This window comes from Peromyscus californicus, unplaced genomic scaffold, assembly GCF_007827085.1.
Source record: "Peromyscus californicus insignis strain IS unplaced genomic scaffold, ASM782708v3 Scaffold_13__1_contigs__length_99412109, whole genome shotgun sequence".
Taxonomy (NCBI): Eukaryota; Metazoa; Chordata; class Mammalia; order Rodentia; family Cricetidae; genus Peromyscus; species Peromyscus californicus.
This window is the reverse complement of record NW_026294424.1, coordinates 84,210,199-84,224,708: the sequence shown is the minus strand read 5'-3', so window position 1 is coordinate 84,224,708 and position 14,510 is coordinate 84,210,199. Positions and strand designations below refer to the sequence as shown.

At 41.1% G+C, this 14,510-nt stretch overlaps 1 protein-coding gene across 1 annotated transcript in view; it reads left to right on the top strand.

The window, feature by feature from the left end:
- Positions 1 to 1,144: 1,144 nt before the first annotated feature.
- Btc (betacellulin) overlaps positions 1,145 to 14,510 on the top strand; it is a 50,704-nt gene continuing 37,338 nt past the window's right edge. The window contains exon 1 of the mRNA XM_052735354.1: positions 1,145 to 1,503. Coding sequence (XP_052591314.1) covers positions 1,440 to 1,503 — 64 coding nt within the window. The 5' untranslated portion in view covers positions 1,145 to 1,439. The remainder of the gene's footprint in view (positions 1,504 to 14,510) is intronic.

The following is a 14,510-nucleotide window of genomic DNA, read 5'->3' as shown; positions in this document are numbered from 1 at the left end:
TAGTTGCTTAAAGCACTAAGATAATTAGGATTGGTCTAGAAACAAAATGTCACTTGCTTAATTTATACAATGGGATGAGAAAGAAGTGGCAGATGCTTGACTTACATTTCACATGTAAGAGATGTTTATTGTTCTCTTGGATGTCAGAAATGCAGCTTCTGAAGATGGGTGGCTTTTATGTATTGCTTTTGCAAGATCAGTAAGTCAGTACCCAAGACCCAAGCCCTTTGGCCACTTCAGAGGCAAATATGTTTATAATATAAGGTAAAACTGGAAGCTCTTATCCCTCTTTGAAGGCTGTTGAGCGTGTTTTGGAGTTCCAGAAACTGCTCAGTGCATAACAACTTCTCATAGCAAATGTTATGAAGTAGGGACAAGGTTGGGCAAGACACAAGTCAAAAAAAAAAAGCCTTATTTGGAAAGATCCAACTAGAATTAAGAGGACAGATAAATGAAATCTAATGGATAAATAAAACATAAATGATGTTCTTTCATCTATCTGTGTACATAGTTGATTCGTTCGTTAGTTTCTGAGCTAAAATTGTGCTATGTGGGCCAGGGTGACCCTGAGGACTTGCTGTTCTCCTGCTTCAGCCCTAAGTGCTGGGATTACAGGTATGCACCACCACAAGCAGTGGCTACATGAAATTTCTGAAGGAGATTTGGGTAAGCTAAAAATCTTACCAAAGAATTCGTTAATCAATTAATAGAAGCTAATAAATTAATAGAAGACACTGAGCTGTCACCTTTAAGAATTTTACAGACAGCTATGAGTCTTGAGAAACTGCCTTTCTGTATCATCTGTCAAATGCCTGAGTTTTTTTCAGTGAACTTGGCTCTGCTCTCTTTTAACTCCTGAGTTTTTTCAGTGAACTTGGCTCTGGTCCCTTTAACTCCAGCCATAGCCAGATGGAGAGTTCCACAAGTGTTTGGCTCTGATTTTCCCTCAGAGGGCTCCATGAGTTGAGGCCACAAGCTGGCTGCAGGGTCATCTTCTGCCATTGGTCTGGGCCCACTTTACCTTGCTTACTCCCCCAGGGGGGAGATAAATGAACAGTCAGGTGAGACCCAGCAGGGGGAGTGGGTGAGCTGGCCCTATGGCCATCTGAGTCTGTCCTTGGGTGTGGGTATGGGTGTGGGGCAGCTGGGTGGGAGCAGCGTGCAGGCTACCAGCACCAAGTGGTGCGCCTCTCGGGGGTGTGTGCAGAAGGCTCCAGGATAAATAGGAGGCTCCCAGCGCTGGGCGACACTGGAACCCGCTGGCTGCCCGCCCCGGGTGTTTCCCTGCCCTGTAGCCAGGCTGCCTGCTGCGTAGTTTCGTTTCCTCCTGGCTCAGGGATTAGTTTCCAAGCACCCTCTCGGTGCCGGGCCCGGGAAGGGCACGAAGAAGGAGCAGGGAGACTCTTCCAGGGGCTGCCCTGCCCCGCACAGCACGGTTGATGGACCCGGCCGCCCCGGGCAGCGGCGTCAGCTCCCTGTCGCTGCTCCTGGTTCTTGCCCTGGGTAAGTGTCCCTTCTGGGAGCTGCAGATCAGGAGGAAAGACAGAGTGCTGGCGTCGTGCGAACCTTGATCTGAAGAGGGAGACAGCTAAGCTAAGATCCCGCCTCTGGCTTGCACCTGCTGGAGGCTTCCCGGGCTGTGTGCGAGGCCTCAGGACGGAAGGGACCCTGCGGGCCGCTGCTGGGCTGCGCTCAGGTGGCACTGCCAGGGCGGTGTGCCAGGAGCAGAGCCTGGAGGAGGTCTCTGCTGCGGGGACCCGGGAGGCACATAGCCGGTGGGTGAGGCAGGAGCAAGGGAGTTTGCACTCAGAAGGATACCAGCAGGAGGCAGAGGAGGGAACTCCTTTCATGCAAGGGCGAGAGAGCAACATGCCGCTGTGTGTGTGTGTGTGTGTGTGTGTGTGTGTGTGTGTGTGTGTGTGTGTGTGTGTGTGTTTTCCAGGAATGTGTGAGAGACAGGACCGCTGTTGAGACTAGCAGTGGCCTAGGAGGAATCATTGCACGCACGCGTGAGAGACAGTCACACACACACACACACACACACACACACACACACACATACACACACACACACCTTTTCCTCTTTCTTCTTTTTCTTGTTCAATTAGGGAGTAACTGGAGCTGGGAGGGAAAAGTGCTCTCTTCTGAGACATTTCTGTGATGCTTCCATTCACGACAATTAAGCAAAGATAAATGAAAAAAAAAAAAAAAAAGAAAAGAAAGAACCTGCCTCACTTAGGATCTGTTGTTTCCCATTTTAAGAAGTCACAAGAGGAGATGTTTCTCTTCATTTGGAAAATTAAGGCCAGTTGGTTGAGAACCCACGGCTGTGATTTCTGCTGTGGGGAAGAGGAGAGGCTGGTGCCCGGGAACCAGAACTCAGGAAGGACAGCAGGAGCTTCAGGCTCTGAGTAGGGGACAAGAAGACAGTCTGATGGGAAAGTCTAACCGTCTTAAGACCTCTGATTCGAGGTCCCTGAGGATGCTGGAAGGGAAGGGATGCTAGTGATATTTTCTAGCCTTAGGTGGAGTCTAAGGAAGATTGAGACATTGCCTGCCAAGTGTCATCGTGTTATTAAACCTTCTCTCAAGGCTGGAAACAGGCTACCTATCACCTGTGGAAAGGGATGAGACTGTATCCCAAGGTGGACAAACGGATGGGTTCTAAGTGGAAATTTCATTTGGCTGTGTCTCCAGCATGGGGAAGGAAAGTAAAATGATTGTCGACCTGGTAGCAGGTGGCTTGGATGTGGGACCCAGGTTAGAGAGAATGGACTGGCTTAGCCTGCAGCAGAAGCAGTTCATACTAACCCAGTGTAGAGTGATGTGGAACAAGAAGAGTGAGCCACCTGAGAAGGAGGTCCAGAGGAAGCATTGATTCTATTATCAGCATCATTTGGATGCAACTGGTCTCTCATCCTCTCTCTTGTCTGGACTATCCCGTAGAGAAGGTCTTCATCTTGTTAGAGTGAACAAGATGCAAAAGTATATGATAAGTGGGTAGAAGACTGTTCAAGAGACTCTTAGATGTGGTTCTTGAACTTACAGTGCTTCTGTTGAGTCGGGAATGCCAGTCTGACAATACAGAACAATTAGGGGAAAGTTCAGATACGCAGAGAAGGGAGAGCTCCACACTGTATGTGGACTGGTGACAAGAAGCTGCATGGAAGATATGTGTGGGTACTGGGAGAATCTGAAGAAAGAGAGGAACTCGGGGTAGGAGTGGGCAAGGCAAGAGCATTTAGTAAAGGGATGTTGGTATGGTGGTAATTCTCTACTGGAAAAAGAAGCAATTGGGTTGAGAGAAAATGTAAACAGATTATGAAGAACCAAAAAGACAAGTCATATTAAACTATTTGATCAGAAATCAATAGGCAGTTAAACAAACTCAATTACAGCGCATGAATGGAGGATGTAAACAATGAATCAGAGGAGATAAAGCTGGTATTAGGGTGCAGTGTGGAAGGAAGCCGGACAATGGGCTAAATAGCTTGACTGTCTTGAGAGTATGAGTTAAGCATGAGCTATGTGGCTGGACCAGGAGAGTGAGGAAAGAAATGATCTTTCAGGGCTGATGGGCATTTATTTCCCCCTTTACTGTCACAGTCTATTTCATACCCCTAACCAAAGACAAAAATGAAAAAAGAAATCCTCTAACCCAGTGTGACAGTACACCCAGGAAAACCTAAATGCACAGTACATCTAGGGAAACCTCCTCGATGACTGATAGTTTAGGAGCTTGGATTCTGTCTCTAGATCCCCTACACGCTTGCAAAGTGCCAAGGGATGTCATTTGTTGGCATCACTGTTTCCATTAAGCATTCCTCCTTCTATCACACATGCCCTTCAAGTCCCATTCCTAATTCAAACCATATGTCATTTTACTTTTGCAAAGACTGGGAGCAGTGGGATGTGATGTGTGATATGACCTGTGGGACAGTGGGAAGAACACTGCACACGGTCGCTGAGCAGGTGGGAGGCCTGGCTCCACCCCTGCTCTTCTGTGACTCTAGCATACCTGTAAGTTACACATTTTTTCAACATCATTTTCTTCATTTGTGAAACGATGAGGTGTTAGGTTCCCATCATCACATTCTTCACACAAAAAATACACAAAATAATATATGATGAGTTAGGAAAAGCTTAATAGGAATGTGCTTTAAGTATAGATGCATCTAAAGCTACTGGGCATTTGGAAGATTGATCTATACAGGGTCATTACCATTCTAATACATATAAAAATCAGATGACACTCCCTTTAGGGATTTTATGAAAGAAAAAGTGAGTTGGAGATAGAAAAAAAGAAGTATAGCACAAAACAATTAGTTTTATATAATACAAATGAATTTAACATATATTATAGATCTATATGTGTAAATATATATTTATATGTGTACTTAATATCTTTTATACACATCATTTTGGTGTTATTTTACTAAAGCTGCCCAAAATCATTTTTATAGAGCCAGTGGAAATCTTGACTTCGATTCCTCATCTGTATTCTCTTAATTGTTAATCAAATTCGGCTACTGATAGAAATCTAATTCCAGTGGTTGAGAGGGCATCATTCAAGGAGAGATATTGAATACTGCCTTTTTAGCCTTGTCACTGTGTTTGAGAAATGAGCCGAGTGGAATTAGTCCTATCTCTTAGAATTATAGGTGTTAGGATGTAGTCCTGTATGATTCTTTTTTTATTTCATTTTTCTTTATTAAGAAATCTTCTACTCACTCCACATACTATCCATAGACCCCCCCTCCTCCCTCCTCCCTCCTCCCACTCCCAGCCCTCTTCCCCAAGCCACCCCGCATCCCCACATGCCCCAAATCGAGGTCTCCCATGGGGAGTCAGCAGATCCCAGCACACTGAGCCTAGGCAGGTCCAAGCCCCTTTCCACTGCACCAAGGCTGTGCAAGGTGTCACACCACAGTCACCGGCAGGGGGATTGGGATCTGTATGATTCTTTAAATGACAAAAAAGTCCATTCCTGAGTTCTTACTTGCCAAAAGAAGGGAACAGCCTGTAGTGATGTCACTCCAGGCCCTGTTTGCATTTGCTTGCTGTATAGAGGCAGGCCATGAGAACTAAGTCTGGTTTGGGTGATCCTTGTTCTTGTTAAACTTTAGTGAGTGCTACTTTTGACTTCCCAATGGCTTGCATTTCAAAAGCTAGCATTCATGACAGATACTCTGAACAGATACACAAAGTATCCTCTGTCAACAATGACTGTGGTTGACATTCCCCCTCAAGTCACAAAAAACTCATGAATTTACAATGTACTAATGAAAGGATAGAACTAATGATAATAATATTACATCTAAGTCTCTAAGTAAGCATCAGGTTACAGATAACATGTTTGTTTTTCACCATTACACCTTGATAATGATGTGCTGTTTTTCATGAGCGAAAACTTTGGAAGGTGGGAATGAGGTAATATCCTGTATCTGTCATGCATTCAACAGATATAGATTGATGACTTTTTATGGAAAAGGCCTACGTAATTGATGGCCATGCTTGAACGTTATTTGCATAACACTTTCCAATGCACAGTGCTTGTTCCTCAGATAAGAGACAAAAAACTGTAAGGAAGAGAATAGGTTTTGACTTATGCCTCTAAGGTTTGCACATCAAGTGCTGTCTGATCTGTCAAGTATGTAATATCATCGCCCAGTTATAAAGCAAAAAACATTCTTAAGTCATCTAATACAACAGGCACAAAATTCTTCAGGTGAAGTAGTTCCCAGCCTCCTGCCAAGATACTCTACGTTCACTGTTTATATGGAGAACTTGATACACAATTAACTTGCGGAGTTGTTAAAAGTGTCCAGGGACTCACTTACCACGCAGTGAACTGATTTCCTAGTTCTTTATACTGCTCATACAGATAGCCTTGCCCTTTACGTTATAGAATGCTCACAGTGAGTATGCTTTCTAAGGCTAATGAGTGTATCTTAAAAAAATCTCAGTAGCTTAGGTGAGTCTTGAGTGGTGAGAATTTAAAGAAATAGAGAATTTTTTAGATGGATGGAGAGAGTTGGGGTATTTAATCTGAATCCATATCAATTAAGTAGTTGCCTATTTTGATTATCAGCTGTTCAAGTCAACTGACCATGAAATAGTTTCATTCATTCTTTACATTTTTGAAGGATATGTAGATTGTTATTTACTGGCCCATGGGTTAGTGGCATGAATTACAGAATGAGTTTGGAAAGTACAGAAGTGGTCATATTCAATTTTCTTGTTTGAAAGTGTGGCATGGGTTGTATAAAGAAATGGGTTACTAATAGAACATTTTCACCTTTTCAAAATTATGAGCTTATTATTTGGCCTTGTTTGCTCATGAAGGGTTGCATAAAGAATGCCTCACAAAAAATAAGAATTCAAAATAATTAGTTAAATGAATGGGTAAGTGAACATGGCTGTTGATGAGCATGCCCCCATTGAAAATGCAGCAAGTCCCTTGGCTCTCTCCATATGTCTTATAGTTGTATAGCCTGGTCCTCTTGTGGGAACAGGGGCTGTCTCTTACTCTTTTACAGGTTTTTGGGACCCTGTTCCTCATACTGGGTTGCCTTGCCCAGCCTTAATACATGGAGAGATGCTTAGTCTTACTGCAGCTTGATAAGCCATGTTTTGTTGATACTCATGGGAGACCCGCCCTTTCCTAAACAGAAATGGGGGTGAAAACAGAGGGAGGGTGGGGGGGAGGGACTTGGAAAAGAGGAGAGAGGAAACTTTGTCCAGGCTGTAAAATAAATAAATAAATAAATAAATAAATAAATAAATAAATAAATAAATAAATAAATACTAAAAAATGCAGCAAGGTCAAGTAAATCTTTTGATTTCATGTTGCAAAATGGAGGCCATAGCTCTAAGATGCTGAAGGACATGTTTCTTCATCTCTTACTATGTGGTCCTGGTGCTGGAGGGGTGAATGAGCCTTCTGCAAAAATGTTCTTATTTTGCATGAAGTAAGATCATTTCTTCTGCTCTTTGTTGAAGATTCAAACTTACTATACCTGTCTCATAGGTTGAGTTCTAGGGAAGATGTGATTGGTCAAAAGAACTTTTCAAAATAAGTCTTTGGAGATTTGGGGGTATACCTCAGTGTCCAGCATGTTGGAGGCCCTGGGTTTAATATCTAACACCAAGGAAAGAAAAAGAAGTGATTATGTGAGGAAGGGGAAGACAGTGGACTTGAGACAGTCTCTTGTGGTTCATCAAAAACGATTTACCTCTTTTGGATTAGAACAATGCTTTTCACCAACAGTGAGTAATAAAGTTGTTATATTATGGATTTCTGGGTGATAGTCTATAGGAAAAAACCAATAAATAAAACACACTTTTGGTAGCCTCTGTGGACACTGAAATAGATTTGCTTTAGAGGCTGCTGTTCTTGGACTTGGTAGTGCTGGAGAATTTGTCACTTATTCTAAATCACAAATGAAGATGGTAGAGCCACCAGTTGCCTCGTTTTAAACTTGTGACTCGTGAACATTTATCCTCTCTTTTTTGGAGTGAGCAGCATGATCTGAGCTTAGCCAGAGCAGGAAAGGGCCCAGGATAGAACAGCCAGGAGCAAGGCCAAGGGACTGTTTGCAGAGCTGAATGAAGAAGTTTGGTGGACTTGGACTTGACTTCCTCCTGAGTATCTTCTTAGTGGTCTGCTCTGTGGGATTCTGATGGACACAGGATGCTGTTGTGTACTTAGATCTTGTCTTGATCTTTAGTTTGGAATCCCAACATTGCTACTCTTTAGACTTTGGGGATCTTTATAAACTTATTTCTGTCCGGGCGGTGGTGGCACACGCCTTTAATCCCAGCACTCTCAGGAGGCAGAGCCAGGTGGATCTCTGTGAGTTCAAGGCCAGCCTGGTCTACAGAGTGAGATATCCAGGAAAGGCACAAAGCTACACAGAGAAACCCTGTCTTGAAAAATAAAAAAAAAATTATTTCTGTACCTATTATCCCATTTGGTCTTCAGCACAAAAGTAGCAGGCAACCAGTAATACTGTACAGGGCAGGCACTAGTCTAAAAGACTTATGACTTATTTGATCTATAAAACATACCCACCTAGTGCCATTATATCCCCATTATATAGGAGGAATATAGATACAGGGATCATGTAACAAATCCAGGTTTCTGGCTTTATTGAATATGAATTTTAAAGTGTGAAGTGAGTGCCTGAGTCCTAGTCAATAAGCATCCATTGCTGAATGTGAGAGATTGGAACAGATAGGATGCTAAAAGCCCGGGATGTCATGCTGCACTAAAGTAGAAAAATTGACACTGGAATCGCATATTCTTGGCTTATTATTATTGCTTTTTAAAATGTTGAAGTTTATCATAGCTGTTTTCTCACCATCAGTCATGTTGCCTCTCTATACATCTCTGTCATCTTTGGCTATTTCATGTATTTGGGAGGGTCTGGCTCTTCAATCCCCCCAGATAACCTGCCTGCCCATGATCCTGGGCTGGACTTCCCTGGTTGATAGAGTTAATTTGATAAAGATCTTTGGAACAGGTGTTTACTTTGGTCTGTGACTAGCATTACTCTGGACATCATAGACTGATCTTATACTGAAATAAATGTGAACATTTGGAAGGATTCCTATGCCTTCCCGGGTCTTTTTTTCAGCCATATGACACCCACATGCTCTTGTGGGAAATTGGGGGATGACATCGTTTTTATTATTCTAGATTAGATCCACTTGCCTATTACTGAGAATAGGTGACAGGGTCTACTCTGACCTGGACTAATATAGGAATTAGGAGGCAGACTCAGCCAGAACATTGGCTGTAATATCTGGTGCTCTGAATTACTGACTCTGAAACCTCAGTCCCTTAAACCTTCTCAGCCTTAGTACCCTCATTTACAAATGCTGATAGGAATGGAACCAAGGTTATTGCATAGATGACCCTCATTACTCTGTAAAACACCTACAGTGAGTCCAAAGAGTAAATTTTAGATACGCATAATCTATTATATGAAATCACAGGAGAAATCATAATGACCAATACCTTCTTAATACTTTTTGTTGCAATTTTGAGTCTGACTTCCTGATTATATTCAGAATGTATTAATTAATGAAAAAAATCCTTTTTTGGGCCTTTGTTTGCCAAGTTTATGATCTGCAAGTTATGAAATAGGCATCAGATAAAAATCCCCCAAAGAACTTTACTTTGACTGATTTTGAAAGGAAAATGTGCACTATAAATTTGCAAAAGTGAAATGAATATCTATTCTCTGAATACGAAATGCCCTCATAGATTCTTTTTCACCTGCCAGTTCTGATCCTGATTTTATGTAGTTAAGAGCTTCACAGCACTGTGTGACATTGATATAGATACAAAGTCATTCTGTAGTAGTTGAGTGTATTTAAGAGGTGATTTTTGATATTTGAAGCCATCTCATCAAAATGAGATTGTCTCATTTCTTTGAATTGCAGAAATAATTGCCTCAATTTAAAAGGAATAGATCTGTCATTTTGGAAGAGTGGGTGGTGATGCAATGTCAAAATTCATTTTAAATATCAGAAAAATGGAAAAAATATTTCATAAATTTTAGGAGAAAAATTTCTGACTCTTTAGATAGCCATTCATGATATTAAATTGTTCCATTTCTGTCTTATAACAGTGAGATAATTACTTAGCTTTTCCACATCTCATTCTCTGACCCACTCAAAAAAATCCTCATCATCACTTAGGGACACAGGATCGTTTTGAGGACAACATAGAATAATACAGGGAAAGATTTTACCAGAATAATTGGGAAACAAATGTCTAGAACAGTACTACTACTCTCAACTTTGTGAATAACTTTGGGAATAACTTTCAAAATATTTCATAGATATACTTTATAAACTAGTAATAGAATCACTTCATCCATTAATCCAAGTGAAGTGATAGATTTTTGTACTCTGAGCAAAGGAGAAGGAAATTGTCACATTTTTCACCTCTGGAGGAAAAGAAAGTAAGTTTTTGTCCATAACCATGACAGAGGTCTTGTCAGATTGCTCACGTATATCTGAGTGCCTAGAATAATGTTTTTATATAGGAAGTATTCAGTAAGTACTTGCTGAGCAAATGAACGTAAGATAGCCCAGGAAGTATTCCTAGACCAGTATATTCTCATAGTATACCACAGAGTATTTGGTGTAAACTTTATACTATAACACACATACACACACAAACACACACTCACTCAGACACACACAGACACACATACACAGACACACATACACAGACACACACACACACAGAGGGAGAAAGAGAAAGAGATAGAGAGAGAGAAACTCTTTGATAACTGAAATTTAGGAACTTTCTACTCTCTCTCACAACTCTTTGTATTTGTCTGAAGATTTGCTAAAAAATGACTTTTTTTCACTATACAGTTCCTTACCAAGATGTCTCTGAGTGAGATGACCTAGCATAATTGGATTATTCATGGACTTTAGTGTTGATAACTACCATTAGCAACCTGTCAATTTACCCCAAAGCAGGACTCTCCTGTACATGGCACAATGTTTGGGGTCAAAAGAAAGCACCATTGTGATTTATAAAACTTATAATAATGAGAAAGATCTAAATTTATCATAGTTTTACAATTTTAAAAGTGCACCTACTATTACTTTAAAGAATGTCTATGACCTTTAGGCATCAATGAATGAATAAGAACCGTTTACTTATAAACAATTATCTTCTAACAGGAGTTTAAAATATGTTGTGTTAAAATGTTCATCACAAATGAAAGAGTATAGACTTACTTAATTCTACAGTACAGGTTAAATACGATCCTCATAGGAGGGGGATTGAAGGGCTGAGTGATTGAGTGAACCCACTGATGGAGTAGAGACTGGAGGCAATTCTTCCATGACAGTGATGGGGAGTTACCTAGGAAAGACTTAGAGGTTGGTAGATGAATAGCTGCTACCTTTTTTTTTTTTTTTTTTTTTTTTTTTGGTTTTTCGAGACAGGGTTTCTCTGTGTAGCTTTGCGCCTTTCCTGGATCTCGCGCTGTAGACCAGGCTGGCCTCGAACTCACAGAGATCCGCCTGCCTCTGCCTCCCGAGTGCTGGGATTAAAGGCGTGCGCCACCACCGCCCGGCGCTGCTACTTTTTAATGTGTGCAACAAAATAGTGAGAATGCTCAAATGCCTAGAGCACGAAGTTGATTTTGTGGTCTATGGAGGGAAATACTGACTCCAGAAAGAGGAGCTTTCTAAAATGAAGCCTTTAATCAGGACATTGAATTCTTGATGCAGTGCTCTCTTGGTGGGGTTCCCAGGGACTGGAGCCAAGTAATTTTGTAATTCAGATAAAGCCAAGTTTTTAATGGCAAGTGAAACTTTAAAATATTTTATGGGTTCTTAGTTGGAGGGAGTTTGTTTAGATGCTGAGGAAAAATTCAGTCTGCCTTTCTCCTGGTTCCCTACTGTTTAGTGATGGGCTACCTCATCTTAATCAAAGGTCTGGACCAGTGGTCTGCCCCATGGTTCTTTTCCTTGTTTTATGTTTTCTAGACAAGGTTACAGAACTCAGGCTGGCCTTGAACTTCTAATCTTCCTACTTCAGACTCCTGAATGCTGAAGTTACAGGTATATACCACCATGCCCAACTTTGTGGTCCCTAATCACTCACTGCTAGGCTCTATAAGCTTGGAGGTAGCATCAGGTTCATCTTGTGGCAACAATAGCATCTTTTAAGAGATACTAATGTTTTAATAATTAATAGGATTAAAAAGTTTAATGATTATAATGTAGTGACATGTTTAAGAGAATTGATTCATGACCCTGAAGGAGTGGAAACCCAAATGGAGTATGCTTTATTCTTTTTTCTTTAAAGTTCTTCTTATTATGTGGAAGCTTTATAACATCCAGGGACACCATTTTATTCTCTAACTCATATTAGCAAGAGGACCTTCACTGGGATGTAATAATAATGGATAAAAGTACTACCTTGGTGTTCTCAATAGGGTAGTAACACTGTGAACACGGTGATTTAAGAGTGACCTTAGTGTACAGAAGAACAGACGAGAAACTAGTCAAAGGCAAGGGAAAACTCTACTGATGCATAGCTTGGCTGAGAGAAGAGAGGAAAATTTGTAAATATTTCAGCATAAGAATTCTTCAGCTGTATTGACAGATCACAGATCCACAAGGAAGGAGAAACAAGGATCACAGCTCGCTCTGAAATTGACAGTCTGAGACAGAGAAAGTGTGTGGTACCATATTGGGGAGAGCATGGTTTTTCTGTGGGCCTGTGATCTGCTTTTGGGACACTTGATGCCTGATCAGGAACTGAAACTATGGAGACCAACAGAAGTTAGAGTGGTGGAACCCAACCTGGGCTGTTTCCCAGGGAACGTGAAAAGTACACAACATCATGCCTCCTCATGAAGTCTTCCTTAATATGCTTCTAAGGAGTCTTCTTTCTAGGAGAAGAACAATGTTCCTTTATAGAGTAATTATAAATATATATGTAGATACTCTTCCCTTCAGGAAATGAAACTTAATTCCTTGGCACCTTTCAATGGAAAACTGATTTAGTGACTTGCTTTCAAAGAATAGTATAACATCCCATGTGGAGTGGTTTCTTTTGTTTTCAAGGATGAATAATATCCTATTGCATGTATCTATCATACTATCTTTACTTATAATTAATTTGATGGACTTTGACATTGTATTCTTGTTTTGGCTAATACTAATGCTGTAGTGATCACGTGGCTACAGATAACTCACAAAACTCTTGATTTCAATGTACTTGTATATATATATCCAAGAAAGGGATTGCTGTGTTTTTGTGAGTGTTGTGAAGCAGTCAAAACCAGAACCAGAAATGATGGTTCATCAACTTAGAAGCTGAGATAAGGGGATTACTTCCAGTTTAAGGCCAACCAGTGCTACTAGTAAGACTCTGTCTCAAGCACAACAAAATAAAAACAAAACTAAAAATGAAAAACCATAGAAGCAGAGGGTAGACTGGTGTTTTCAGGGATGGAGGTGCTTGAGAAACGAGGAGGTATTACTCTAAGGATGCTAGGATTCAGTTTTGCAATATGATAATCCCAGAGATCCGCCGGAGTGCTGAGCTTGACATACTGCACCATGTACTTAAAACATTTGCTGAATTCCTAACATGTAACAGAGTGTGCAAAGGGAATGTAGTAACTGTATAGGTCAGAGGTCTGGTGTGACCTCCTTAACCAAGTAATCCAGGTTAACACAACCAACTGTCATTTAGATGTCATGCCTTCTCTAATACATTATAATGTGAAGAATGAGTCAACAATGTAATAGTCTCTCCAATAATTACAATCACAGCTGAGCTATGTAAAAACATCAGACAAATGAAAAGATGAGGGACAATCTACGGGATACTCAATGTGTCAATGAGGTTATGAACACCAAGAAAAGACAGGCCTGTTACAGGGCAAAGGAGACTAAAAATCTTGACAAAGAAAGATATGAACAACAACAGTGATGCATCTGGAATAGTTCTGGTCATGTGTCGCAGCAATGTGACCAGGTCACATCAGAGGCAGCTAAAAGCGAGGAAGGGGTATATTCTTAATGCTTAATGCCTTGAAAGTTTTCAATAAATATGAAATTCTCGCATAAAATGTTCTCTTGAAAAAGAGACTCCTTTTTGAACAACTACCTGTTTAGAAAATAGGGCTGGAAATATAAATGATGTTTTTCACTGACTATGATTTCTCTAGCACTATGCTGGGCACACAATATGTCCCAGTAACTATCTGTCCAGTAACCGAGTCCGTGAGTGTTTTGTGACACCAGATGACACTGCAGGAAACAAGACAGAGACAAAAAATTCATAGAGACAGAAAGAGAATGGACATTCCCAATGGTCGAGTCAGGGGTAGGGTGAGGGGATTTTGTTTGATGAGTATAAAAATTTCAATTTTGCAAGCTGAAGAGAATTCTAGAGGTGATGGTGAGGTTTCCACGATAATTTGGATTAATTTTATGCCACCAAATTATACTTTAAAAAGGCAAGATTCTAACTTTTACATTTATTTTATCGCAGTAAAGAAGAGCAGGGGAAATGAGAGACCTGAAGCAGTGTTGGTGGCATTGAACTCATGGTAGAGAAGTCAGAAAAAGTGCTGTGGGTGAGGGAAGGGACGGGCAAGTCAGGAAGCAGAGAGCATGAGTATATTGCTGAAAAGTTTGAGGATCAGCCCTATGGAATGCTGGGGATGAAGAGAATGAGGCTGCTAGCTGTGTGTGAGCTGTGTGAGCCCAGGATCCAGACACTGATAACTGAGGAACCCGAACATGCATGTACACAAGCCACTGAGCAAATGGGGTGCTGACTGGGAAGGGTGAATCTTGGTCTATCAGAAACAACTTTGTTGTGGAATATTTGTGCAATGCACTGCGTGAAGGTATATAGCTGTGATTGGTGTGGTAAAGGGCTGAGCAGTCAATAGCTAGACAGGAGAGATGGGTAAGACGTTCTGGCAGAGAGAAGGCACTGAGAAGAGGAA